Source organism: Thermobia domestica, chromosome 1 (genome assembly GCF_964235325.1).
Source record: "Thermobia domestica chromosome 1, izTheDome1.hap1.1, whole genome shotgun sequence".
NCBI lineage: Eukaryota > Metazoa > Arthropoda > Insecta > Zygentoma > Lepismatidae > Thermobia > Thermobia domestica.
Window position 1 is genome coordinate 181,986,112 of NC_137454.1, and position 27,977 is coordinate 182,014,088.

At 35.2% G+C, this 27,977-nt stretch overlaps 1 protein-coding gene across 3 annotated transcripts; it reads left to right on the plus strand.

The window, feature by feature from the left end:
- The first annotated feature begins 50 nt into the window (after window positions 1-50).
- Window positions 51-27,977, plus strand: LOC145691686 (uncharacterized). 3 transcript variants are annotated; one of them, XM_081767029.1, is made up of 4 exons: window positions 51-311; window positions 4,925-4,978; window positions 5,524-5,741; window positions 22,290-27,977. In XM_081767029.1, exons 2-4 carry the CDS (start codon window positions 4,934-4,936, stop codon window positions 23,296-23,298), a joined length of 1,272 nt encoding a protein of 423 aa, XP_081623155.1. In that variant the 5' UTR covers window positions 51-311; window positions 4,925-4,933; the 3' UTR covers window positions 23,299-27,977. The 3 variants fall into 3 exon arrangements, with proteins under 3 accessions (XP_081623155.1, XP_081623168.1, XP_081623160.1); XM_081767042.1 differs by lacking the exon at window positions 22,290-27,977 and adding an exon at window positions 11,918-12,496; XM_081767034.1 differs by lacking the exon at window positions 4,925-4,978 and having other exon boundaries at window positions 52-311.

The following is a 27,977-nucleotide window of genomic DNA, read 5'->3' on the forward strand; positions in this document are numbered from 1 at the left end:
GTGTGTGTGTGTGTGTGTGTGTATTTCAATCTGCTGAACATTTTGTTTTGATAGAGGTGGTTGGCAACCCTGTCTGTCTGTATTCGACTTTCTTCAATAGTTTGGCTGGATGAAACTGGTTTATGCTTGTGTTTGTGAATTTCACTTGGGTGAAGTTTATGTGTAGTGTTCACAAATGTGAATATTATATTCCTGTATGGTGGTAATCTTGGCAAGAAAATGATTAACTTCGTAGTTATAGAGTTCAGATACTGTGCAATACGAACGTAAGAAGTAGCTGCTCTAGGCTTACTTCCGTCAGTGATCAATAGGTAAGGAGGTAAAATTGAAAATAGAATTGTTTGAAAGATGGATATCAGGTAAAGTAGTGGTATAATTTTGATTAAAATTAAGAACAAAAGTTAAACTTTGAAATTATTGTGTTTCTGAGCTTCATTATTATTAAGAACTGCTGGACGCTCTTCAAATATCCGACACAATGCCTGGGACGTATAAAATTCTACCACAGCTTGTTATTCATGACCATTAAATTTAATTAATTTCACTAGATACAACTTAGCTTATGCAGATTATGAATACATCCGGTCTTTGGAATATCCGATGGGAAACTACTGAATGAAGAGAGGTCATGTTTGTTAACTTTCACTAGTCAGTTCCACATCATACTTCTGTTAAAGCGTACTATCAGTTTTGTATTAATTACTTGTGTATAAAGCTTGAGTTTTTACTTAGGGATCTACTTTATTTTTACTAATTTGAGTACTTTATTGACTTAAGACATTTGTGACAAGTTGTTCGTAATCAGATCCTACGTTTGTAATTGTAATTATACGCATCAGTGGAAGCATCGTCACGTAGCTTGCTTGGTATTATTGAACTAATTTCACAAAACGAGCTAATAATGGATACAATAAATAAATTATGTCCCAAAACAATATATTGAAACATAGAAACAGTTTTTCCTCCCCGCAAGTAGTTTTCTCTTCATTCCAATACTTGTATTGACTAGGATTGAATGATTTTTTTAATAATATGATTTAAATTAAATTTATTTTGGACTAATGTTCCGCAGATGGCGGCCCCAGATTAGACCCACATGAACCTTTCTTTCAACTTCTTGTTACTAATCTCCGAATTGCTATTCTCCCATTTCCGTCAATCGTTTTGGCATTTATTCCGAAATTGGTCATCCGACTGGTTTTCTACAAAGGGCGTAATAAAGCTACGAAAATTTAAGAATCATCAATTTTTAGGACCGCTTTAAAAGGGTGTAATAGAGTAAGGTAGGATAGAACAGAGTAAGATAGGGAAGAATAGAGTAAAGTAGGGATAAGTAGAGTAAAGTAGGGTAGGGTTAGGAAAGTTTTGACCCATTTTGTTGAAATTAATAGAATGTAATCTTCTCTCTACATAAGGGTACCAAATGGAGCGTCTGTACACCTGCAGCCATGTTCACAATACAGATGCTCGTTACCTTTCCACAGTCCAATCATGAGGTAACCTTGCACGAAGTAGTTCCTTCCGCTTGCCAAATAGTTCCATATTTATTGCCGCTTATAAAAAAAAATAAACCCAACTTTCGCTCCCCCTACATATTATCATGCACACAAACGAGCAAATTATCCATTTCTTCCCTGTAAATTTTCAAAATTTAGCTATAGAAACGGATGACCAACTTTGGAAATTAACCTTTCGTTTTTAACTACTAATCACTAATATCTCTTATTTTCATGCTTTCTTTGCTCTTCACTAGATACGTATTCATCTGTATTTTATTAATGGGAAAAATTAATACCTTCGAACCGTTTAGTGTTTTAAACTACACATTCTTTAGAAATAACGAAAGCAGTGAATCCTTACCTAAAACATTTCCAACCAGCACTACAAACAACGCCGTACTGTAGTATTATGTAAATAAACTTCTGGAGGGGGCATTGGAGCGGTGCCCGCTATCAAATATATGTCCGTGGGATATAAAAACGACACAACTCATGCGAAAATACTTCTTTCCTGTAACAGGTTGCCACACAAGGATATATTTAGACTATATTCATGAAATATCAATTACTCGTAATAGGAAATTCACTCTTGCTGCGGTAGAAAGTGTTTGTTAACTGAGGAGTTTCATTAGTGGTGCAGACTGACTTTACGAGATCTGAGTATAACATGTGGACACGTGACATAAAAACTGTAGTGCATAAAACACGAATTAACTTAAAAACACAAATCAACTTGGACTAGGTGGCCACTAAATAGCACGAATGCTATCTAACTGAGTCAGAGCAAGAGCGCAGCATGGAGGCCCAGGCAGTAGCAAGGGGATGCGTCCGTAGGGTTCAGACGCATCAGCCGCGGTGGGTATACGAACAAACGAGGATAGTTGAAACACTTCCATGGCATAGAACACATGCCTTGTGTGTGACACAGTTATGGAACACTTATATGCTCATTGTGTACACTGCCTTCACATATCATTTCACTTCATCATGTTTCTTATGAAGTACTACGCGGTAAAGAGCACACTTTCCGTTTTGTACTTCTATGTTATTATACAAGTAAGAGGTAAGATCCCAATATATAATTTGATTACTTCATAATCCTGTTGTGGAATCAACTAATATAGCCTATTTCTTTCGTGCATTTTAAAAATTTATGCCTCCATAGCACTCAACAGTTTGCTCTATTTCATCACATTCGGTTTAGATTCAAAAAAAGGGACGAAATTTTGAGTATGGACGATCCTTGGTATACGGAGTACAAATACATCATTCACTAAGCGAATTTAGGCAGTCCTAAATCACGGCGTGAGAGTAGTTGAGTTTAAAGTCTAGTTCAGCAGCGAGGCTATATGAGACGTGGACCTTCTAATTAACGTGGAATCCGAACCACATGAGCTCCTGCCCGGAATCGAACTCGGATCTCCCACGCCAAAGGCGCGCACGCTAACAGCTTAGCCACGAAGGAACTCTGAAGACGTGAGAGGAGAAGGAATTTAACTACCATTACATGTTTATTGTGAACCGTTGCGCATATAGACAGATTTGTATATGGAGCTTTCTTTGATTCACAGAATAGAAACATCGAGTTAATTTCCATGAATTTAGTTAATTCTACGCCAGAGGATATAATTTCGTTATTACTACAAATTTCTTTCGAATTTTAAAGGTAAAAGCTGACAGTTTAAAGTATATTCTTCGTGCGATACAAAATACGAATATTTTACTTGCACGGTCAGTTTGAAATTCCACCCCAAAGGGAGTAAGAGAGAAAATACTATTACATGATTCTTCTGAACCGTTAAGGAAATTAGATATGAGAGAGACGTTTTAATACGCAGGAAAGATGTCTTATTTGTTTGCACGTATTCAATATAGTGAATACAATTAAGAGGAAGATTCATACAAACCACTGGAATTAGGGACGAGTTGGCAGTGTGGGGTTTTTGAAACTCCAAATTCTTACTTCTGAAGTGAGTTCCTGGAACCAGAAGTTATATGGTTCAAATATTTTCAATTTATTTCATTATCTACATACTGAACAAAAAATGAAATGAAATCTTAGAGTTTTACGTCCCACTGTTATGCCGGCTAGGCTAAAGGAGACGGTGATGATGAAAAATGAATGAAATGGTAGAATAAGGAAAGTGGGAGGAAACAAGAGAACCCCGAGGAAACCCCGCACATGGTGTTCGTCCACCACAAAATTCACTTGGCGCGAGCTGGAATCGAACCAGGGACCCCATGCAACAGAGATGAACGCTCTACCACTGAACCACCTACTGGACAAAGAACATGTACTTCAGTTAGCTGTTTATAAATATACAAAGCGATACTGCATAATAATTACTACTGTAGAGAAGATATTGTGTTGTATTCTTTGTTTCAAAATTCGCGTATTTACTGTAAGTTGACCAGTTTTCAATAGAACCCATAGTAGCCAAAGTAAATTTGTCGTTTCACACCTGCAGGATATATATATATTAACCAAGCACGCTTTTATCGAAATTGTTCTGGCGAGATGTCATTGTTTACGTCAACATGAGTATGTGGTCGTTGTCCGCTAAGGCCATGATGAGATTCAGAAAAAGACCGTGATACCGCAGCCAAGTACGCTGTTTTTGTTATGGAACACTCATTACCTAACTGCAGTATGTACTACTATATCATCAACAGATGCATTCTCATTGGTTGGAATTATGTGAATGAAAATAGGTTTCATTTGGTGAAGCCACATGTGGATAAGTGGTAAGAATGTTCCAATAATAGTCGACAGTTGAAGTGGCCCAGACATACTTAAATATCGGGTACATTCATCTGATGCACTTCCTACTTATTGCACGAAATTGCCCGTTCACATTGTGAGGTGTGTATCATCTCTCTGAATATTTGAAAGATTCTTATCAAATGGTCCGAGTAGGTAGAGAACTTTTCGGGAGTTCCAAGTTGAACTGTTTTGCGTTTTGGAGGATAATGACACTTTTAGTTTTGTGGCCTAATTCATGTTGTGTGTGTTGCTGATGGTTCAACGGAGGAACATTGCATGGAAAGAACGTTGTCAATAATACCAGTCCAGCTACTAATAGGGAAAATTGTGGATGTAATATAATTCATGTTAGACTTTTTCCTTCCTCTTCGTTAGACCTTCCTGCTTGCGTTTGGAGCTGACAGAACCTCAGAAACTAAAATCAAAGTATAAGATACTTCTCTTATTTGTCTTATTGACTCTATTATCGTCCTCTGATCCTTTGATTTCGCCAAGTATTTATTGTGTTAATCATTGTTGTTTAATTTTTAACAAAATTTTAGTTTATTTGTTTCTAATTAATCATCGATATTACTTTCATTTTACCTTTAGTGCAGCATTTATGTCTTTTCTTTTATTCTCGTATGTTTAATTTGATTTTATTTTTGTTGGTGCTTTTTAGATTGGCAGTATGGAATCTTTTGGGCCACTGGCCTCACTGGCAAAAATGTTGCAGGTATAAACTTCTAAATTCATAATGTATTGCACGGGGTAAAATATGACTATTTACGATATCGACAGATGAAAGCAATTCATTTGATATCAAAGCAAATTCGTCTGTCATTTTTCAAAGTCTGTTTTGCTTGAACTGTCTCCTACACTTGGATTAAAATTAAGTTGCGTACATAAGGTTTTTCACACTAATCTCTTCTTTCATTACGAATAATGCATTGCTGTTGCGAAAATTGTGTTCAAGTATTCTCAACTAGCTCCTAGCACTTGAAACAATATAGTATGAATGAAGGTTAACAAGAACGAGTGAAGCTTAAGTTCACGTACACAATAATAAGTATTTTTCCGATATATATAATTTTGTCTTCATAAAATATCAAGCCAGATCCAGAGATAAGATTAGAAGTTACAGTGCTAGCTATGTTTGAAGCAGAGACGTTTTCTTTGCAAATTTAGGATAAATAATATTTTAATTTGAAATTTGTATTGCCTTTTATTGTCTTGCACAGTTTTGTATAACTAATCTCTCTTATATTTCGCTTTCCACAGAAAATGGACCGCGGTGATTACAAGGATGACTCCTGTGTAACCTACGAATACGCTATGCCATTACGTGCTCAGACAGATGGACAGTATATACGACGAGAGTTGGGAGCACAAGAGGACAGCCAGGATGGTATTCACTATAGAATTCAAGCAATGAACATACGTGAGGAATCAGATAGCCTGCATGATGTGACGAGAAGGCTAAAACATAGTTTATCAAGGTATGTGAAATGTTTTTCTTGGAAGAGAAATAGAACTGCACTCTTTTTGCAATATATAGTTGCCGGTACAATTTATCAGGATTGATATGTTTAAAACATGTTTTAAACGAGGGCTGTTATTTTATTCAGTTTGTTTTAAACGTTTTAAACAAATTGTTTTAAACGTTTTTTTTTTTTTTTTTTTTTTTTTTTTTGTTTTTTTTCGATGGTGGTTCGACATGTTTAAAACAACTAAAATATCAGATTGAAGAAGCTAATTTAATTTTCTGACAAACAACCCATCCTCCGCAGGATTTGTGCATGAAGTAAATTACAAGCAGAGTTATATTCCTATTATAACAGCAATTACTGAACGAAATTCTGTACGTCAATGTGCGTATAACTAAACCAACAGAAATTCATGTGAAGTATTTGAACATTTCTTAATTTTCAAGAATAACTTAGGTTAAACACACTATACACTATTTTAAGAACCAAATTCACAAATTCAAAACTTCGACTATTTTTTGGTCACTATCATTTCCATAATAATGAACAGTTCTCATATAAACTAGAAGAAATACTCTGACAAATACAACTCATAGAAAAGAGTAGTGACTAGCGTACAAGGAGCAAATGACATTTTTTAACTAAACAGTTTTCAAGATACTTCTCTATCTGCAACATGGGTAGCTAACAATGATTAGTGTCTACGCCATAACAACACAATTAACCTTTAGACGCCCGCCAGGAATTTTAACAAAATGGTAAGCCCTCACGTTCGGGGCTCTGGTGACCCTCCTAATTATCACACAGTCAGGATTTATACACAGTTGGAAAGCTTATAGACCACAGATTCCAACGAGGTAACATTCGTGAAATTCCCGCCGTATTTGTAGAAACGAACAGACATAAAATCATTAAAAAATATGAAAATATTGACTTGCGAGCCCCTGGCAACTCTTGCAGTCACCTGCGCTGACAAAATGATGCTAATGTGTAGGCCACATACTTGTGACAATAATATAAGAAATGGTTGCCATTGCGTAATGAATTCGTTTCATGTAGGAAGTATTAAAATAATGGACAGAAAAACATTCATTGAATTAGACATTCTCTCCCCTCCCCCACGACAGTACCACGTCCAAGTGCAAATCAGTTTTGCTGCACACATCATGTATACGAACAATAATTATGCTTCTGGACCACTTCAGTATATCTTGCCTTACATGGAACCGTTCTGAAACTAAATGTAAATTAGTCAAATTTGACCCCCTCTTCCTCTACAAACATAAGTACATATACAGGTTACTATTATGTAGGGGACTACTTCATTGCTTCATATACTAATTTTTGTGGATGTACCACAAAGGGGGAGGAATGGCCTCCAAAATCTGATGAAAAATTTAAAAAACGAACTTAATCCTCCCTCTCTCGGCCGTACATAAATACCCCCTACATACATAAATTGTACGGATGTGCACGAGCGAGTTTTCATTGAAACTCGACTCGACTCGAAACCGACATCATTGAACTCAACTCGAGAACTCGGCTCGAAAAATTTCCTCCAACTCGACTCGAGTTTCGAGTCGAGTCAAGCCAAATCGAGCCAAATGCTGTGTGTACTTTCAAGTACTTTCTTCAAGTATCTTACATAGACAATATAATTATTATCAATGATACTTACTATTACTACAAATTATTATTATTATAACACCAGTGTGTATATACATGAATGTTAGGCGTTTTGTATCTGAATACTAAAAACTAATTGACTGCTGACCTCGGAAAAGGTGAAGTCAAGGAGGCAAGGACATCGTTAACGAGGTACTGGGTTTCAGTTCCGGAGGAGCAAGTACCCAGGCTGGAGCCAAAAATCGTTAAAAGTTAGACTGCGTCGGCCAAACATGTTCAAACCTGCTCGGCTCGGGCTCTAGCGGCTCGGCTCACAGCTCATACACTATCGAACCGAGCCAACAGCTCACCCAACAGCCGATGACTCACCTGAGCCGGGTCGGTGCCTCATCTCAACCGAGCCGGCTCGAGCTGCTCCTCAGTTGAACCGAACTGAGCCAGTTAACATCACTACCTGGGTTGGGCTTCTGCTTCAGCTCAAAAATTAGATCGTGCAGGTCTCAGCCTTGGTGGTAAGGACTACCGTATATACCAGTGTTTACATGGGTGCTCACATTGAGGCTGTCTCATTATAAAAATCCATAGTCGTCTTGTTAATCGAGACGAGACGAGATGCGAGCAGTGTCCCATCTTCTGAGCAACACTGAAAATGTTCCATATTACTGCTTACATTTCTTATGACTTTCGCTTTCCAGTCTAATCAGGCCATAATTTTAAAACGAGCGAGCCGTTTATCAAACTCGACTCGACTCGAAACTCAACCTCAAAACAATGACTTGCTCGAAACTCGACTCGAGAAAATTACCTTTGACCCGACTCCAAACTCGACTCGAATTTGCTTCGAGTTTCTAGTAGATTCGAGGTTTAGCTCTACTCGTACCCATTTTTAATAAAATGCATACTAGCGGAAGGCTTCATTCCTTAGGAGTACTTTGGTACCAAATCATCTTTCTAGTGTAATTAGGGGTTGAGCTATTGATGTTTGTTGTAAAAATAAATGTAATTTACGTCAAAAAACTAAAACTCCGAAAATTGGCTAACTTTGCCCCCTCCCTGCTTCCCCATATAAGCAAGAAGTACAAAGACACTATATTACAATGTAGTGGCCTACTTCATTGCTTCACATACCAATTTTTATGAATTTGTCCTCCAAGAGGGGGAATGGCTCCCAAAAAAACGTTTAAAAAGAAACAAAAGAACACGATATTTACCCACCGCCACGTGGTACCCCCACATAGATAAAATGCACACCGGCGGAAAGCTGCATTCTTCAGGAATGAATTGGTTTCAAAACCATCTTCCAGCTTTAATTAAGGACTGAGCCATTGAGGTTTAAAGCCCTGATACAGCAGTTGCGTCTATGGGCGTTTAAAGATTAAGAATGCAGACGACCAGTAGAACACAAAGAAACTACATATTCAGTGAACAGAAATTGGGAAAATCCCGATTTCTTTTTCCGGAATTGAACATTTGGACGGATCGAGATTATGGAAGTTCCCGAAATTTGATCTAACGGTTGAATATAGATAGCAAGCAATACCTGTGAGCGTGTAAAAATGGAATATATATGCCTATTTATATTATTGTTTTAAACAAAATAAACATTTTAAACGTTAAAAACGTTTTAAACAAAGAAAACATGTTTTAAACATAAAAAAACGTTTTGTTTTTTTTTTTAATTTTTTTTTCAACCCTGTAATTTATTGTGTATTCTGTTGAGATACTTTAATTGATCTATACTTCTATGGAATGAAGTGATCAGTGTTAAATTGAGAAATTGTCTTAGAGTTCGAATTCAGATTTTGAAAGTTGATAAGAGGAAATACATAGCTCAAAGTCGTCACTGTGTAAACACAAGTTGTTCATGTATCAGCTGCAAAGAGCAGGTATTATGGCGCTCTCTGAGGACGTAGGATTTGATATGTGGGCTGAAATTCAGGCGCAGTGCATTTAGTCCTCTTACAGGGTTCCTACAAACTGGAAAGTCAGGATTTTATTACCAGCCAGGAAAAATCAGAAAAAGGGATCCTCAGTTATGGATAAGTCTATATATATATATATATATATATATATATATATATATATATATATATATATATATATATATAGAGAGAGAGAGAGAGAGAGAGAGAGAGAGAGAGAAACCTGGAGAAATAGTTTTTGTTTGATTGTTGTAGAATTTTGGTCTCTTGCAGGCCTTGACAGCGAAGACGATGGAGAAAATTTAATTTCTGCACTAGTGTTATACTGCCAGAAAAAAAGACCTCTAACGCGCATGGCCATAGAGCTTTGTCATCTTTGAGTTCTAACATGATCCAGAGATCCCCTGTGACTGGAGAGGAGATATTCCTTACTCCTTCTCCAATGCCAATATCCGTGATAATGTAGTAGTTGAAAATGTCAAGAAACAGTACTCCTTATTCTGTAATCTGGGAGTAAAGAAGCTTGAGGAAATTTTCCAATTTTGCTGTGAAGAAAGACTGGATATTTGCTCCTGTAACTTTCTCATGGACAAGGAAGATTTCAAATAGTTGTTTATTGCATGTTGTAAAGATCAGCATGACTTTTTCTCACGGCAGCGCGAATTCGAAGGTGTTTTTTTTTCGTAAATAAGTCTTTGTTAGTAGAGAACATGCTGGAGAAAACAGTTGTAGCACATTGTTAAGTGTACGATAGTATACTAGGAGCAGGTGGAGTCCGGAATATCGAGATCTCAAGGATAATGCTAGGTTATGTTTCAAATACACAATTTCTATCAAGAATGTCTGGACCAGAAAAAGGTAGAAATGAACAAGAACAGAAGAAAGTTGGGAAAAGGACATTGGATACAAGGCTCAAGGAATTAGAAGAAGAAAGTCAACGTGTACGTCAAGAGAATGAGGAAAAACAATATGTAATTGGTGCAGAAATTAGAGAACTGAAGAAGAAAGAGAACTTTACTCTGTTGAAAACGATTATGTTAATTAAAACTTTGCCAAGATGCTGAACATGAATGTGTTAAACATTTATTCTTTCTTGCATAGTTATGGTATTGCGATGTTTGTTGCCGTCCTTATTATAATCAAAATTTAATTAATATAGATTATGTAATGAATATGTAGCTATAACAATAGTAATCAATCATTATATCAAAGGAAAATTACTACGTTGTTGGTGAGGAATCGTCGGCGTGGGGAGAAGAGAAGGCCGATTCCATAGAAATTTCTATATTCAGGGAATTTCTATCCAGAGTCATGCAAAACAATAGAAAAACCAGGGATTCTTTTTGCTTAAAACCTGTAGGAACTCTGTCTGGCAGTTCTTCAGTCGTTAGTTAAAGCTGAATGATTAAATTTTGATCAAATTTATCTACCAAAGTATTGTGATTTTTGGACTGAAATGATTCGCTATAAATTTAGTTAGGTAAGATAACGGAATGAAAATGGTTACTTACCTCGTATCGAAATTCTAACTGTGAAACGTATATCATCCCAGTGAAGTGTTTGCGGAGACAATATTAGAGGCTTAAAAGAATCACCTTTAACCTTCAACTAAAAAACTCACCTATATTTAAAAATATAGAGAAATTGCATACAGTTTCGATGATTCATTTCACTAACCTCGGTGCGATGTGAGAAAGCAAGTAGATCTTTTAAACTATTAGCTGAAATGTCCGGTCTTCGCACGGGGGAAGTATGTTTATAGGAAATAGTGACTCGTTATAACTTGATTTGTGGCTATTTAATAAGTTTCGTACTTTTATGTATGAAGTGCACGGTTATGCAAGAATGGAAAATTTGGTGAATGGAAATTCATTTAAAAAGAAAAGCAACAATAATGCTATTAAATTCGAATGAAGAAAATTGTAGTGAAAGGAAAGTCTGGTTTGTATTTAATGTTATTTTCATTTTATTTCATACTTAACTAAGTTGTTTTATTATAATACTTGCTTATAAACTACATTTGTTATCTAGTGGCTAGATTACCTCCTCTTTTACGTTTCGGCATTCTGTTTAACGTTATTATTACTTAACACACTTAAATTCCATTTAATACACTGTTCACTAAGTTTTACCTTTAGCAATTTTTCACTTGTTACGTTTTAAACATATCACTGGCATACAATTAACTGTCCGGCAATTTCACTTTTCCTTGAATCGATCCAAGTTTCCCTGGCATATATTTAATTTCCAATTTATAGAGAGTAATTAATTTCCTATAAACGTATTTTCCATGTGCGAAGAACGGGCATTTTAGGTACTTTGTGATAAGTCTGAAACCATCATTGTATTTTCAACGATGTCTGTAGACATTATATCTTCTTCTTTTTAAACAAACTTGTAAATAAATGTAATGGCTCAGATTCCGGACCATCGTTGCCTGTTAACTTTCTTTGATGCTATTTGAGCACATTGGTGCCAAAGAGCATTAAGTAATTTGAAAATGAAACTGACATGTATTTAACTTTTTGTCAATGTACCTCCCAAAAAGTTGTTTCTCAGTAATCTATAATTTTAGTTAATTATGCTTCTGAATAAGTAATTCTTACCGTAACTCTGAAACACGTTTCTTTTTGGAAACAGTGTCGCTACTCTATGTGCACTCTTATTGTATTGGCGCATGGCGAAACTCAACCTGGATCAGGTAAACTTCAGGGGCGCCACAGAGATAATTGTGTTTAGATATGGGAGGCAGCCTTTAGTAGAAGTAGTAGTACAGATAGTAATAGTAGTAGTTGGTAGTAATAGTGGTAGCAGTAGTAATAGTAGAACAAATAGTAATAGTAGTAGTAGTAGTAGTAGAAACAGTAGTAATAGTAGTTGGTAGTAGTAGTAAGTAGTGCTAGTAGCAGTACAAATAGTAGTAGTAGCTCGGATTCGGTTAGGTTAGATTAAGGTACGTTCTGTTGTCTGGCTCCCATGATCTAGACATAACCCCACCATTTTCCTTTCAAAACATTAAATAGGTTGAGAAGAACCTGAGCATAATGACAATGATACCTGTAAACTTTAATAAAAATGACCCCGTATTCTTAATGTGTACCTTCCTAGTGGTGCACATTCTAGAACATTTTCGAACCTATAGGTAAATAATATAACATGCTGGCACATTCTACAACAATTTCGAATATTCTCGAACATTCTAGAACTTCCTGGATCATTGTAAAAGGTTCTAGAGCATCCTGAAAATTCTAGAACATTCTCGAACCTTTGGGAAACTTCTATAACAGTCTGTAACAATTTCCAAGATTGTTGATAATTCTAGAACATTCTGGAATATTCGATCAATAATGATTTGTATAAAAAGAAAAGCAACATTAAAATTGAAAATACAGAAATGCACGCATTGTTTTATTTATTTATTTATTGAACAAATTCCCAGGTACAGCATAACTTTGCCATTTTACACAGGGACAGGCTAACAGAAGAACTGTAAGAACTGTAGAAAATTTAACCCATTTATTTATTTATTTATTTATTTATTTTTAATCACAGTTAACACCGTTGCTAGGGCGTTTTCTCCCTCTAGGACCCCTGCTGGTCCAAACCAAAACCTTCTTTATGGATGGGAGATACAGGGCTACAATACCGTATAACTCCCATGGGGCTCCGGGTCTTGGTTTCGGAGCCTTTGTGGTACGCACGGACAAACCACACTTACTTATGTATATATTGATTTACTGTGCGTCCACTATTATCATTGAGCAGTATTGGAAGATATCTAAGAGATTACATAAAGACATAGTCACCACTCCGTGAATATATACAAAATTGTCCTTTTATTTCTGGTCTTCATGAAACACTTTTCCAATGAACAGAAAGTGCAGTAAAAAGAGTAAAAGCGATAGTAGATAAAATATAAAAGCGTGTGTAATAAAGAATATTAACAACCGAGGAAATCATTAAAACACTATTTAGAGCAGCATCCGTCGGACTGTTCCCATTATTCATGGGAGGCGGATGCTATTGTAGTATTCATTACAAATAACCAATGTGTAGTGGACTACGAAAAAAATACATGTACGTATACCAAACCTTAAAACTTGAAACAAGTGGTTAGTCTTCTTCGAACTTTTCAGAACAAATGTTTTAACTACCTTTCTTTTTTTATGCTTCTCCAATGAAGAAACGTGTGTGTGCAATCGACCTGTTTGAGTTATGCTGTCCAGGAAGATCATTGAAACTGTTCTAAAATGTTTTCTTTGTGAACAGTTGCACTAGAAGCTTGAATTGATTTTAACAACTAGTAAAGTGTGACCACTTCTCTCTTAATTTCTGTAGCTGAAGCCAACATTCAAAGGCACTGAAGGAATTTCTAGAGTTAAGAGCAGAACTTTTTATACGAAGTGACCTAATTTACTCTATAAAAAAAATAATTATGAATGTTTCTAAATAGGTAAAAGCCGAAGTACGCGAGCGTTTAATTTGATTAGTGTGAACTTATGATTAAGGAAGCTAAAAGAGAAAACAAGTTGCAGATCGAGCCTGGGTTGTCCCAAAATTCAGAGAAAACATATAACTGCTTGTTTTACAAGTTGATGCAGAATGAAAATTGTAGTATCAGAAGCAAGTTCCATGAGGCTTGTCAAGAAAGTAAAGATATAAACACATTTGCAGGTTAGGGGGTGAAAATATGTGCTAAAGTTGGCAACACTTTCAGTAGCATTGATCTATACGACTAGGATTGGGGCTGTACTGAATCGTGTGATTGAAAATAGCAGCGCGACGTCCGTTTAGACAGTTCCCCTCACCTCTGCCGAACTTCACAAAATGGTCTCACACATTTGTGCACGAAGCAATTTTAAGATATTCAAAAATTGATTGGGGAGTGGGGAGCTGTCTAAACTGTTTAACGATTAACGCAAAGTGGCTACAATCGTTTGTGTACGCAAACTTTTTGTGTGTGCACAAAAGGTGTGATATTGGCCTATCTAGTTTAGGCGCAATCTCCCACAACAGTTAATTGGCGCCAAAATTATCTCAGTCGTTAATGTATCGCTTGTGCATGTAAAATTTTCATTTGTGAACGAAAGGAAGCGTGTTTTCTAAGAACATTACGAATGTGTAGCGAAAGATTTACTAATTTTTAAAAGACAACTTTACTATATTTATCTTCTTACCTTATTTTTTTAACTCTCTGAACCTTACTTAACTTATTCTTACAACACTATATTTCGTTGTATTTATTTATTGCACTCCGCGTCAGTTCACATCTACATATCTATATACAACTCCCCTCGCATACTCTGAAAAACTGACACAAGTGAGTTGTTCTACCATTATCTATCTTAACAAAACTAAACACTCATTTAAAGTCTCAACATTTTTTATTTTGATTCTGGTGAGAAATTAGAAAGACCAAATGTTATTTCAAGACTTATTTCAAATTCACATAACTATAGCATTTCTAATTTTATAGAACAGAGCTTCGATATAGAGGTGTGTGTATGAACTTGAACCACACTTAGAGCATTAACTATAACGTTAGTGCCATTGATCAGTTCATCGTTTGTGCATGAAACCCCATAATTTCTGTTTAATTAGTTCCGGAAATTTAAGAAAAAACTGTTGGGGCTACCATTCATTTCCAGTAATATCAATGAAAATAGTGCATCATATGTGCTCACTTCTGCAGTTAACCCCACCGTTTTTGTCTTAATAGTTCCGAAGATTAATATCAATGAAGAATAAATCAAAAATGAAAGCGGAAATCAACACTGGATGCAAATTCTTATTTATTTTCGTATAAAAAATTTACATTACCTCTCATTTGAAGCACTAACGATAGTCCTAGTGCCATTGGTTAGTGAACCGGTTATAATAGTTGATCCACGAAAGCTTAATGTCTGCTTTATTAGTTCGAAAGCTATAAGAAAAAAAAAAAAAAAAAGTAGGGGGGGGGGAGCAAATTCACGCTGATAACCCTACTTCAAGCATTACTATAAAAGTGTAGTGTACCTTGTTTGTGCTTCATTAGTTCCTGAGATGTAAGAACTGATGAGAGACAAAAGGTGGCCTCAACCATTATTTTGCTTATATTTCCGTAACTAACGAAGCACAAACGATGTAATAACTAATATGTAATACTAATCCTATTAATAGTATTTCGAGTAAGTGAACAATGTAAACTTTTCATTTGAGAAAAAAAAAAAAAAAAAAAAGCAAGAATTTGTATCCAGTTTTCAATTGTGCTATAATTTCCTGAACTATTAATGGTGCGAGCGGTCTCGGGATCGATTTGCGGAGACACTCGTTCAAAAAAGTGTAAAAGCGTTTTCAAGCCATCCATCCTGAATGAGTTTTTCCTGTTTTCCTCATTCACACCAGCCAAATGCCGGGATGATATCTCACATACTGGTCCCGGGCCGCTTTCTTCATTCCCAATTTCCCGAGCAGTGTGATCGGCGAGTGTGGCGGGGCAACATGGTCATAGATGCCGAAAGCCCAGAAATCAGTAATTCTTAATCCTAATAACCCTGAACTACGTGTTAAAGCAAATTAGTCGGGATTCCTGCAGAGACGAGCACAAAATGCACTAACAAATGACACTATTTTCATCATTAGTTCTTGAAGTGGGAGGCACGGTGAATTTTATCCCCTCACCAGTTCTGTGCTTGTATCATTGGAGCTAATGCACAAACGATGCCCCAACCAATGACACTAATGCCATTGTTAGTGCTCCAAGGGAGGGGCAAAATTTACTCTAGTTGATATAGCTGTTCAAATTTTGTCAATTCAGTATAAAGATATTTTTGCTGGACAGCCGTAGCATAAAATTAGCTCACTTACCAGTAACGCTACGGGTCTATGGTTCGATTTCCGTCTGAGCTATGTGAATACTGACAAGGCTTACCCAATCTTGAAAAAGATGTAGCTCAATCAGGGCTTTAACTCAATACTAATAGTAATTCAATTCATAACATTTATTCAGGTGCTACCTTTTTAAAATGTTAATTTATTCCTAATTTCTTCGAGTGTGCATATTTTTTGTAATATTTTTGTGTTATTTCTAGCGAATAGCTATCTATTTGTTCTTATTGCATCATGCATTTAGTTCAGACATTTTTATGGTTACTGCTAGCTGGTGGTAGCAACTACTCGAAGAGAGTTATACCCTCTGTAGGGATAGATGAGATAAAAATCTGGAATTACCTAAAAATGTCCTGCAGCGTTCTTGACCGAGTTTCATTTCTTTGACGAGTTCACATGAAACAATATTAAGTAACTATACATTAAAAATAAACACATCTAAAAAAACATGTATATGTACTATTAAATGTTAAAATATCATCTAAAAAATAACTACTTCACTGATGCCATTTGTAGAGCACCTTAATACCCACGAAATACTACGTGCAAAACGATAGTACCCTCAATTACTTTTTTTTTTTTTTTTTTTTTTACTTTATGAGCATTAACGATCAAATTAAAGTACTAACCAGTGAAAAAAATTGAATTTGCAGCACTTCAAATTGAAATATATCTGGACGGACCGAGATGCCCATAATATAACATACTTCTAAGCACAAACTTGCAAATTCAAGCACTAATGCTACAGTACGGTTGCTACTATGTAAAATATCCACTCAGAATGTATCCAGGCCAACCTGAGACACGTGTAATTTGAACATTCGCCCGCTTACAAAAGGTACATTAACAACTGAAACCATTTTGATGCCAATCGATGGGGAAGGTGTTCGCGCCATGAAGAAATATGCCGGAATCTGTTACAAAAAAAAAAGTTTGCGTGCACAAACGATGCACTAAAGATTTAGATCATTTTGGCGTCAATATGCGCTGATGGTGGGGCTGACGCTTAAATTACATACGCCAATATTTCACATCTCCTGTTGAGCACAAACGAAAAAATTGGGTGTGCAAATGTGCACTAACTTTGTATTTTATTTTATTTTATTTATTTATTTATTTATTTATTTATTTATTTATTTTTTTATAACCCACAATATCTAGGATGAATATTAACAGACGAATATCATATTCACGTAGAAATTAAATGTCGACTAAAAGCAGGGAATTCGTGTTATTCAGTTCAAAATCTTTTGTTGTCGCGAATTCTGTCGAGGAATTTGAAGCTTAAAATATACAAAACTATAATCATGCCTGTGGTTCTGTATGGTTGTGAAACATGGTTGCTTACTCTGAGGGAATAACATAGACTGAAAGTATTTGAGAACAATATCCTGAGACGAATATTCGGACCCAAGACGAACGGGAGTGGGGAATGGCAGAACTTCATAACGAGGAACTACATAATTTATACGATTTACCGAGCATTGTTAGGGTCATCAAGTCGAGGAGGCTTAGGTGGCTTTCAAAATCTTGACTGGAAGATCAATCGGAAAACGGTCATTAGGAAGACCTAGGTGCAGATGGGAGGACAATATTAAGATGTATCTCGCAGAAATAGGAATACAAAGTAGAAACTGGATCCAGTTGCCTAAGGATAGAAGTCAGTGGAGAGCTATTGTGAACGCGGCATTGAACCTCCGGGTTCCATAGGCCATAGAGATAGTTAGTTATAACCCACGTCCAAAAATGTAGTTCAAAACTTAGATTGAAATGATAACCTTAACCTTAAGATAGCCTTGTATGCAAAGATAATAACTTTCTTCGATCTTGTTTCTCAGTACACACCTAGTTTCAAAATTGGCTCATAATATATATTTATGAAAAGATCTCCAGAACAAAATACCATTAAAAAAAGAAAAAGTTTGGGAATCATGCATAACATTTTTTAACTTTCGATCAAATTCGCAGTAACAGTGTTCAGCTGCAATCTGGAACAGAAAGCAATGCTACTGCATTCTCTTTGTTTTTGTAGTATATTCTCGCGTATTAGTACAGACAAAATGTCTTTCTTCATGTGTGAGTTAGTTACAAACCGAAAACGTTTCACTTAAAAAGAAAAAAATGCCTTATTTTCTCAACCTACATTTAGATAATTACTCACGTAAAAACGAGGAAGAGTTGTACTGAAAGGGAATAAAATCTCTTAAGACAATTACAAATGCGCTTTCTTTTTTTCTGCGTGTAATAATATAATTTGAAGCAACTACATCACAAATGCTTCACTTAACAAAAGAAATTACTGAAGATAACCTCTATTTTCTCACCGCTACACTGGAATAATTTGCATAGATATATATAAGAAATGAAATGTAAAAATGTTCGACGGTTAACTCGTCTTTCACCACTGGACCGGTTTTAATGATTTTTGGTACCCGAGTGGATCCTAACTAAACTTAGGTTTTTATAACATTAGTTTTCAGAAGTAGCTTATCCTAAGGGGATTGAGGAGTTAAAAATTTTGTGCCAAAACTACAGTACCTCACGTTCCCATTAAGTCAGAAAGATGAAACTCTGTATATAAAGTTATAGAAAATAATGGGACACATGAGCCAGCGTTTTTGAAACTTTTAGGGAGGGGCAGGGGGTATTTTCTATATAAATAAAATAATTAATGTAACTGTTTGGCCATCAACTCCTTCGAGACCACTGCACCGAATTTGATTATGATTTTTGATACATGAGTGGACAATGGCGTAACTTAGCTTTTATTTTATTATCGGCGTGGGGAAGAGAAAGGGTGGGAAGGAGGAGCCATTTAAAAATCGAAAATGACCGTTATTAGTGTATAATTCATAGTTTACGAAAACAGTGAAATGGATAGTGATGCCTTTAAAGTCCAAATTCATCCTCCATCAGCATGGAGATGAGGGATTCGGGTGGGAAGATGTGAAATTTCAAAAATAATCGAAAACGACTGATATTAGTGTCTAATCCTTTTGGAATGGATGAGTTGAATAGTAACACTCTCAGGTCTTTGTAGTAGAATGTAAATTGAGTTTTAATTGGAATAATGGAATCTAGATACACTGTTGTTATCATCTTAGAAATTGCAATTGCAAGTATTTATACGGTAAAAACGATTGACTCGCCTTTATGTCGCTGGCTTTTAATGTCTGTGTTAACCAGCCTCAATATTTCGATTCACTCTGGAATCTTGCTTTCGAGCAGTTCTTCTGCTTCACTGGAAATCCAGTTATTTCTCCGTGCTATTGGTATTGTCCTGTGCTGTGAAGAAAAAATAGAGGCCATAAAGCATTCCAAAAAATCACATCATTACATTATTTTTTATTTCAGAATTACTGAGGGGAAAAAATTAGTAAAGGAGATATTAGGTAATTGATTATAAAATAGGAGAAAATGTATATAGATTAACTATAAACGGTGTACTTGAGTAGACACACAAGAGGAAATTAGTGTGGATTTTTTTTTTTTTTTTTTTTTAATAAATTACCAGGAAGATTCGATTCCTGGCTGGAGCTCATCAGGGTTTGGCCAAGTGGGCCCAGCTCGAAAAAACCCGGGTGTGTTTTCGGGTTGGACCCACCTGAAAATCTTACTTTAAAACCCACCTGGGTTTTTGAGCTTTTTGTTAGTATATATTGGTATAACTAAGGTGATCACATTGAAAGTGATTTTTATCAGATTTTAGACATTCCTTGGGCGAATTAGATGCTTTCACGTTAAGGTATACAACAACATTCAACATAAGACCTTTATAAAGTTCTAGAAAATATTTTCCGTGAATTGTGTGCTCGGCGATTCGGCGACACCGATGGACGTTATCCCTCATAAGTTTGACTCGTTGAAGGCCATAGGTGCCGGTACTAATGGTAAATATGTAAATACATTAGTAAAACTATTAGTATTATTTCTTACCTTTGATGTAAAACACAAGTAATCATCAGTAAAATTTGGTTTTCCAACAACAACAGTTTAGTTCAGTCATTTGTTGCTACTCTTCAAATAAGCATTCTGTAGAATCAAGACCAGCAATAGCGTAAAAATTCTTGTCAAATTTAAGAAGCTTAATGCTCGGAGTTCCGAAGACTATTTAACACTTAATATTTCAGGTGCTGAATTCAAATTTCCGTACTAGTGGAAGTTTCGATGTACAGTAAAGAAACCTGTATTTTCGAAAAAAATCCGCCGTGAAAGAAGTGCTCGAGAAATTCCCGCAATTGAACGCAGAAGCATCGGAAATGAATACTTCAACAATAAAACTATTTATTTTACGCTGGAAGATATTTAATTTAATTTAATACATTTTGAAACAATTACTTTGAATTATATCTTTGTTAATAGTTTTAAATTAATTTTCGGAAAAGAACTGTCTTGCAACAAGTGCTCGAGAAATATCCGTAATTGAACGCATAAAGTATCGGAAGTGAACTTCAACAAGAAAGCTATTTATTTTGCGCTGGAAGATGTTTATTTCATATAAGACATTTTGAAACATTTATTTATTTCATACAACATGAATTGTATCTTTGTTTTAAATTAATAGACCACTTTTGGTATTCATATTTGGCGAACGTCAGTCAGGCTTCTGGATGACTTGATCTACATTTGTTCGTTTGTCTGCCGAGCTCATTCATGGCTAAGAGGTTAGCGTACGCGTCTTCGGCGTTGGAAGACCCGGGTTCGATTCCCGGCGGGAGCTCATTTGGTTCGGATTACACGTTAATTAATAGGTCCCGTCTCATATAGCCTCGCTGCTGAAGGGGACGGTAAACACAAAATCAACTCAGCTCGTTTGTCTGCCTCTACCACACACAATACAGGGTACAACTTTCGGTCTTTTAAGTTAAAATTTTGAGTACAAGCACGAGACACACTAAATTTTCTGTATAGATTTTGGCGGCATACCAACGTAAAATTTCGAAATAGCGAGTATCCACGCTACAAAGCGCAATTTTCAGTTTTTTAAGTTGAAATTTTGACAGTGGAAGCACGAGATATACTAAATTCGCTGTATAGATTTTCTCGGCGATCCAATGTAAAATTTCAAAATGGCGTCCATTTTTTCAAAACAGCAGTGAGTAGAAAATTGTTGCAAGCTGTGACAATGACAATCTTGAAATATAAATCACATTTTAACACTTTTACCCCAAAGACATTGAAATATTTTTTAAAAAACGATTAAACCCGAAAATACCCGAAAAATCCCATATGGGCCCAGGTGGGTTGGGCTTTAAAAAAAAAAAAAAAAAAAAAAAAAACAGGTTTTTTCAAACCCTGGAGCTCATGTTGTTCGGATTCCGTGTTAATCAGGAGGTCCCGTCTCTTATAGCCTCGTTCGCTGCTGAAAGGGATGTTAAACTCAAAAGCAACTCAACCCAAATTACCAGGATCAAAAATTCACAAGTGAACATACGAAAATCGTTGCTTAAGAATTACAGTTATCTTCAGATTGTTAGTGGACAAATATGAAATGAAATCTTTCAGTTTCACGTCCCACGATTATGGCGGCTAGACTAAAGGAGACGGTGATGATGAGAAATGAATGAAGTGGGAGGAAACAGGAGAATCCCGAGAAAACTATTGACATGGTGTTTCTTCGCCACAAAGCCCACTTGGTGCGAGCTGGGATCGAACGAGGGACCCCACACACCAGAGGTAAACGCTCTACCACTGAGCCAACTCGGTCCCTGTCGACAAATATGAATCAAGCTAAAAATGTGATTTAAAAAACTGTGGTCTCTATTTTTCCTTCATAGGGTAGGAGAATAAATTACATCAATCGGATGGAGAAATAATTCTATTTCCAGCAAAGCAGAGGAAATGATCGAGATATTGAGACTACGTAGTACATAGATATTAAAAACTAACGGTACAAAGTTGAGTCAGTTCTTTATAATGCATATTGTACCCTACAAGTAACTGTATTTATACAATAGTTTCAAAGCTTCGTACTAAGGCAAGTATCTGAATCCGTAATATTAATGAAGACACACCGATTATTATTACTACTATTATTATTAGCTTATTTCAGTATAACAGAATTTCATTACAAATTAATTAGTTCCCCCACTATTTCGTTATACTTGTATTGGCAAATAGAGTAAACTTACTTTTGTTTTTACAGATTGTCTTTGCATTCAGAGTTGCAGGGAGAAGTGCAAGCGATAGAACTCCTGCAGCGGCTGAATGAGAGGAAGAAATCTCAGTATTTGAGAGATGAACACAGAGTGTATCGAAGTCTTGCAACGAAGTGGTATAAAGGTCAGCCTATTTGTGATGTATGTGGAGTCGTTCAATACTCTGAAGATTGTCTTCTGCAGCACAAAAGAAAGGCACATAAATTGGATCTCTTTCAATGCGACATCTGTTCACAGATCTTCAGTAAAAAACCTCAAATGGTTTTACACCGAAGAAACCATTATATGGGCCGGAGTTACAAATGCGAATTGTGTAGAAAGGTTTTGTTTAGCTATTCGTGTTTTAAGGATCATCATAAAATGCATGAAGGGGATAAACAATTTATGTGTGAAATCTGTGGAGTCATGTTTGCATTGAAATCTCATCTTAAAATGCATGTTCGAAGGCATTCTGGCGGTCGATTTTACATGTGTAAAATATGTAATAAAACTTTTGGGCAGAAAGTAGCATTGCAGTCGCACAGTCGAATCCATGGCGTTGCCGATTGTCAACTTGTTCCGTTACCTTGCGACGAATGCAATCGCTCATTTCTCACAGTTGATCTCTTAATGAAACATAAACGAATTCATTCTTCATTGCGTAAGCGTTTCATTTGCGAAATTTGCGGAGAAACTTTCTCTACAGTATTTTGGTTCAATAATCATAAACGGGTCCATATGTGGGAAAGAAGTTATGGATGCACAGTGTGTGGACGATATTTTCCGTCATGTGTCCAATTACGTGTTCATAAAAGTTCTCATATTGCTGGCAAATCTCATTCATGTAATGTGTGTGGTAGGAGTTTCCGTGTTCGACCACAGCTTACTCGACATATGCTATTGCATTCTGGACAAAAGACTTATATGTGTGATGTTTGTGGTGTTCTCTTCAGACACCTGTCCAGTCTCATGGTGCATATACGAACTCGTCATATCAAACTCAGTGTTCACAATTAATGATTCAAAGGTTTGATATGTACATACATATATAATATGTATAAAAAACATAAATACCGAATTTTGATGTAATTTTTGTGAGTACGTTAGAGGTTTTTTTTTGGTTTGTGAAAATATAGATTGAAACCTTTCAAATCTCTCAGCAACACAACTGATTGTTCAAACCCACAATGAAGTATTATTAAGCAAATGGCTATTTAAATTTTGTATACATACAGAAAATATTATAATAGTTTGTAAATAGTGCTATTGTATATTTTCTTTTGGTTTTGTATGAAGTATTTATAAAAGGATTTTGATTTCATATATCTCTTCGTTCTTTAATCTATCAAGAACGGTGAATATTTTTAATATAATTTATACTATTTCATTTCATAACTGTTTTGTAGAATTTCATGCATATATTAAAATATTAAACTTTTTGTGTATCCAAATAGTATTATCAGCTGTTTCTGTCTTCCGCATATTTGCTACAAGTAAAGTGCAAAGAGTACAGATTTGTTAAATTGCCCGGTAAGATAAGTGTGTAGACCTCAGAGAAGTATACAGGTTGCTCAAAAATTCCTATTGACAGTGTCTGGGATGTGATTCTACTGATGAAAATAAGTCTAAAAGTCTGTGGATTTAAAAAAATATAATGTGCTTCGTTTGTGAGTAGAAATCTCATCAAATACACGGAAATAAACTTTGCGACTACATAGCATAAAGCTCAAAATCTTACCTTGTACACAGATTTTGAGTTTTAACTTAAATACTCAACAGTACAGTTTAGTAACTAAGTAGTATGAACTCTTATGGTCTTAGAGGAAGTTCTGCAGAAATTTTTTAGAAAAATATTTTGAATTTCTCGAAGGAAATAGACAATCTTGGACAAATTGCCGAGCAAAGATGTACCAATATGAGAAATCTTTTCGGGAGCCTCCCCAACTGGATACTACTGTCTGAAGTGCAAAATGTAACTTCCTTCTGTATTTTCTACACCATTTTCCTTAAAATCATTAAAAGTTGTGCTGTGGAGTCCCAAAGATTATTTTTCGAGTATTACCAAGTTCTTTTCTTTCGTTTACACGAGAAAAGTAGAAATTCTGAAATATCCTGTATATTTCAGGTACAATAAAAGCATTTCAAAATAGTAAAAGAAACTTTGTATAATGTAAATATTTAGAACTTATTTCTAATTTGTCACGAAGAGATTCTTGTTACCATAATGGATGAGATAAATATTCTCGTTGTGCATTTTGGAGTTTCTTCATGTGAAGTATCAAACTTTTTTTTTTTTTTTTTTCATTTTATTTCATAACTTTTCAGCAATAATAGATGGAAAGTTAGATAGTCTCACCAGATGAAATTCTGAGTTGTTGAGTAAGGTATGCTTAATACAGAGACAGAACAACCTTCATATTGTTAATTCCTAGCAGGAAAGTCAAAACAATGTTTGGCAGTCTTGTACCAAAGTCATTCACAAGTTATATAAGTAATTCTGTTTTATATTTTCTTTTTGTTTTGTATGAAGTATTTGTACGGGGAATTTTCAGTTGATTTTTTTTTTTTTTTGTAAAATAAATAAATAAATAAATAAATAAATCTCCATCAAGAAAATGAATAATTCTGCTTGATAACAATTTAAGGCTTTGAAAGACATGTTAATTGCTTGCTAGAGATTTCAGTTATGTTTTCGGTGTGTTATTTTTTTTCTTCGTTTGTTGTTATTGCCGTTTGTTGACATACTGACTTGATATATTATTTTGTATAGTATCAGTAATACCCAGTTGCATCAGCGTGTATAAATCGAAGATAATCGTAGAAAGCGAGAGTTATATGGATAGATCCTCTGTAAAGCTTATGGTTCACATTTTCAGGTATGTTTGAAAGGGACCCAAAATTCATGACCTTTTAGACGGTAGATATGATTGAACATAAAAAGACAGCACATGATTAAAAATTTGACATGCATTTCCGCGTAATGTGTATGTCTCCCTACAGATCGACGTTTAACAAGGCACTCAAAACACTTTAATTACTATTAAGATTATTGTAATTCGTGAATCTTTTAATATATACTACACAAATATGATCTATATACTCTCACAAGTGTTGTCTAATAAGGACTTCTTCCTATTTTTAAGAAATATATAGCAGAGTGATAGTAAACTAGTTATGTATGTACCAGACATGTAGCAGATAGGCTAGACGTTCTGGTTGAATACGTACTGCTAGGGTTCAACTAGCTAATTGTCAGTGGCTTTACACTAACAGATCGTATTTGGATTCAACTTGAATAGTAGTTCTCCTTGATGACCTTGTTCTTAGAGGTATAAGATCCTGGAGGATAATCACATTATAATTGTATAAACACAATGGAAGCTAGAATTGTTATTGTATTTTATTATCTTTCTTATCCTTGTTGCTCACTTAAACATCTGTCAATGTAAGTTTTGTTATTTTGTCGTTAATTGTTATTCCCTATCATGTTAACAATGGAAATAACAATTGTACTTGAAAAAAAAATGAAATCTTTGAGTTTTGCGTTCCACGGTTATGCCAGCTAGGCTAAGGGAGTCGGTGCTTATGCGAAATGAATGAAATGGTGGAATGAAGAAAGTGGGAGGAAAGGGAGAACCCCGAGGAAACCCACGCACACGGTGTTTGTCCACCACAAAGTTCACTTGGTGGGCGCTGGGATCGAGCCCGGGACCCCAAGCACCAGAGGTGAACGCTCTACCACTGAGCCACCGCGACCCCCAACAATTGTACTTGCATTAACGCCATAGGAAACAGTTTTTGTGTTTCATGAACATACCTGCAAGCTTGTATTATTATTTTGACTTCTGACATAATAAAAACGAAAGAAGTTGTATTGATTATGTCTCCGTTGTTTTAATTTACGTAATGTGTACATTTAGTATGTCTGTATATTTTCGTGTAATACACGAAATTGACTAGAAGAGCATTAAAAGACAGATTGATTGTGTAACAGTCTAATATCTAGTCGCACATCACGCCATGTGGTAAACGAAATAGTTCCATCGAAGTTCCGATTCTTTCTTGGATAAATAAATCTTTCAACAGAAATTGGTGCAAAATGTTAGATAAAAATAACCTGTAGATATAAGTAATCGATTGATTTCCGTATACAACATTAATCGTCGGTTAGTGCAATTGGTCATAAAAGAACAAACTAATATGAAGAGAGGGACTTAATGACTTAAATTCTGAGAGACGTAACATTTTTTGCCGTCCCGTTGACGTAACTTACTATAACACTTTCTATATATGCAGTGCTAATGTAAATCGCTTGAAGAACTCAAAAGAATGTTCTTCTTTGAAAAACTTATATTGAACTTTGAATTTTGATTTGTTAATGTAGAAGACAAATATACAGGGAAACATTGATCGGACACTGAAAATGTATTTGGTCCTTGACTTTTTCTGTATAATTGAATATAATTAGTCTTCATTTAACAGAACCTGTTCAAGTAAGAACAGAAAGCCATTTTGAATAATTGAATATCAATATTTTGTGCGTCCATAATGTCATTAAGGTTTTAATGATATAGCTCCTTTGCTAAAGTTTTAAAATATATCTGATATAAACCTACCATAATATAAATGAGGTGCATAACGAAAAAACAAAAGCAATACAGCAGCGTGGGTGCATCTTCAACCTCGTCTTAAGGTTTCATAAAAGATTCCGATGAAATATAATCTTTTTTTAAATCTGATTTTCAAGTTCAGTTGGTTATTATGTGTAGAGTTACTGATATTGTAACATTCGACGTTAGTACCCCTTATTACAGTAATACTTTTAAATTTCTACTTCTGTATAGTATGTGTTTAAAAAATACATAGTATGTATAGTAATCTCTGTAAGTGTTAATGCGACTGGTAGTCCGTATTTAATATGGTATTTACTTTCTATAGATAAAGTTCAGTATAATCTAGTAATATCGGAAACTTGTCCACAGGTAAAATAAAATACGACACCGTGGGATTCCGTTAAGTACAAATGTCATTGTATTATAAATAAATACAATTATTTTCAAATTCCTATATTCATATTTGACTGTATATATAAAATACAGTACTAAGGAATTTTTAACAGTATATTCTAAAAGGTAAATAAAAGATAAAAAAAAGTATATTTCAGGGCCTGAAGTGAACGGGGGAGGGACAAAGCATTGTATTTCCTTAAGATTTGCCAAATCATATCAGTGATAAAATATAAAAGGACTGATGTAATGTTACTTTCATCCACTTATCGTAATTTTCAGTTTCAGCATGACATTTTCCAGTGACTATGCTTTGTAATATAAAGGCTGAGTCGGTATGGCATACCAATACCATATCGTCTATCTGTGGCATATAATAATGTTCTATATGGCCTGGAATAATTGTATTGTTTCCTCTTCTGGATATACGATATGTAATAAGTCGAATCCTCACAATAAAGCTGGCATTATTTACCTGATTTTCCATATTTGTTTATGTAATATTTTGTATAGGAGACCTTTGTTTAAAAAAATCGTCATATAATAATATGAAAGAGAAGACAGAAGAGGAAAAACAATGTATAGTATGTGAGGTGCATACCAGCAATATGTATCCAATATTAAATAATGCAAATAATTATTCATCTTCACTTTAAAAATGCCTCACTTGTATGATTTCTTTTTTTCTTT

Coding starts and splice junctions, on each gene's coding strand:
- LOC145691686 (XM_081767029.1), top strand. CDS start 4,934: ATGGAATCTTTTGGGCCACTGGCCTCACTGGCAAAAATGTTGCAG. Junction 4,979..5,523: donor CACTGGCAAAAATGTTGCAG/GTATAAACTTCT, acceptor CGCTTTCCACAG/AAAATGGACCGCGGTGATTA. Junction 5,742..22,289: donor CTAAAACATAGTTTATCAAG/GTATGTGAAATG, acceptor TTGTTTTTACAG/ATTGTCTTTGCATTCAGAGT.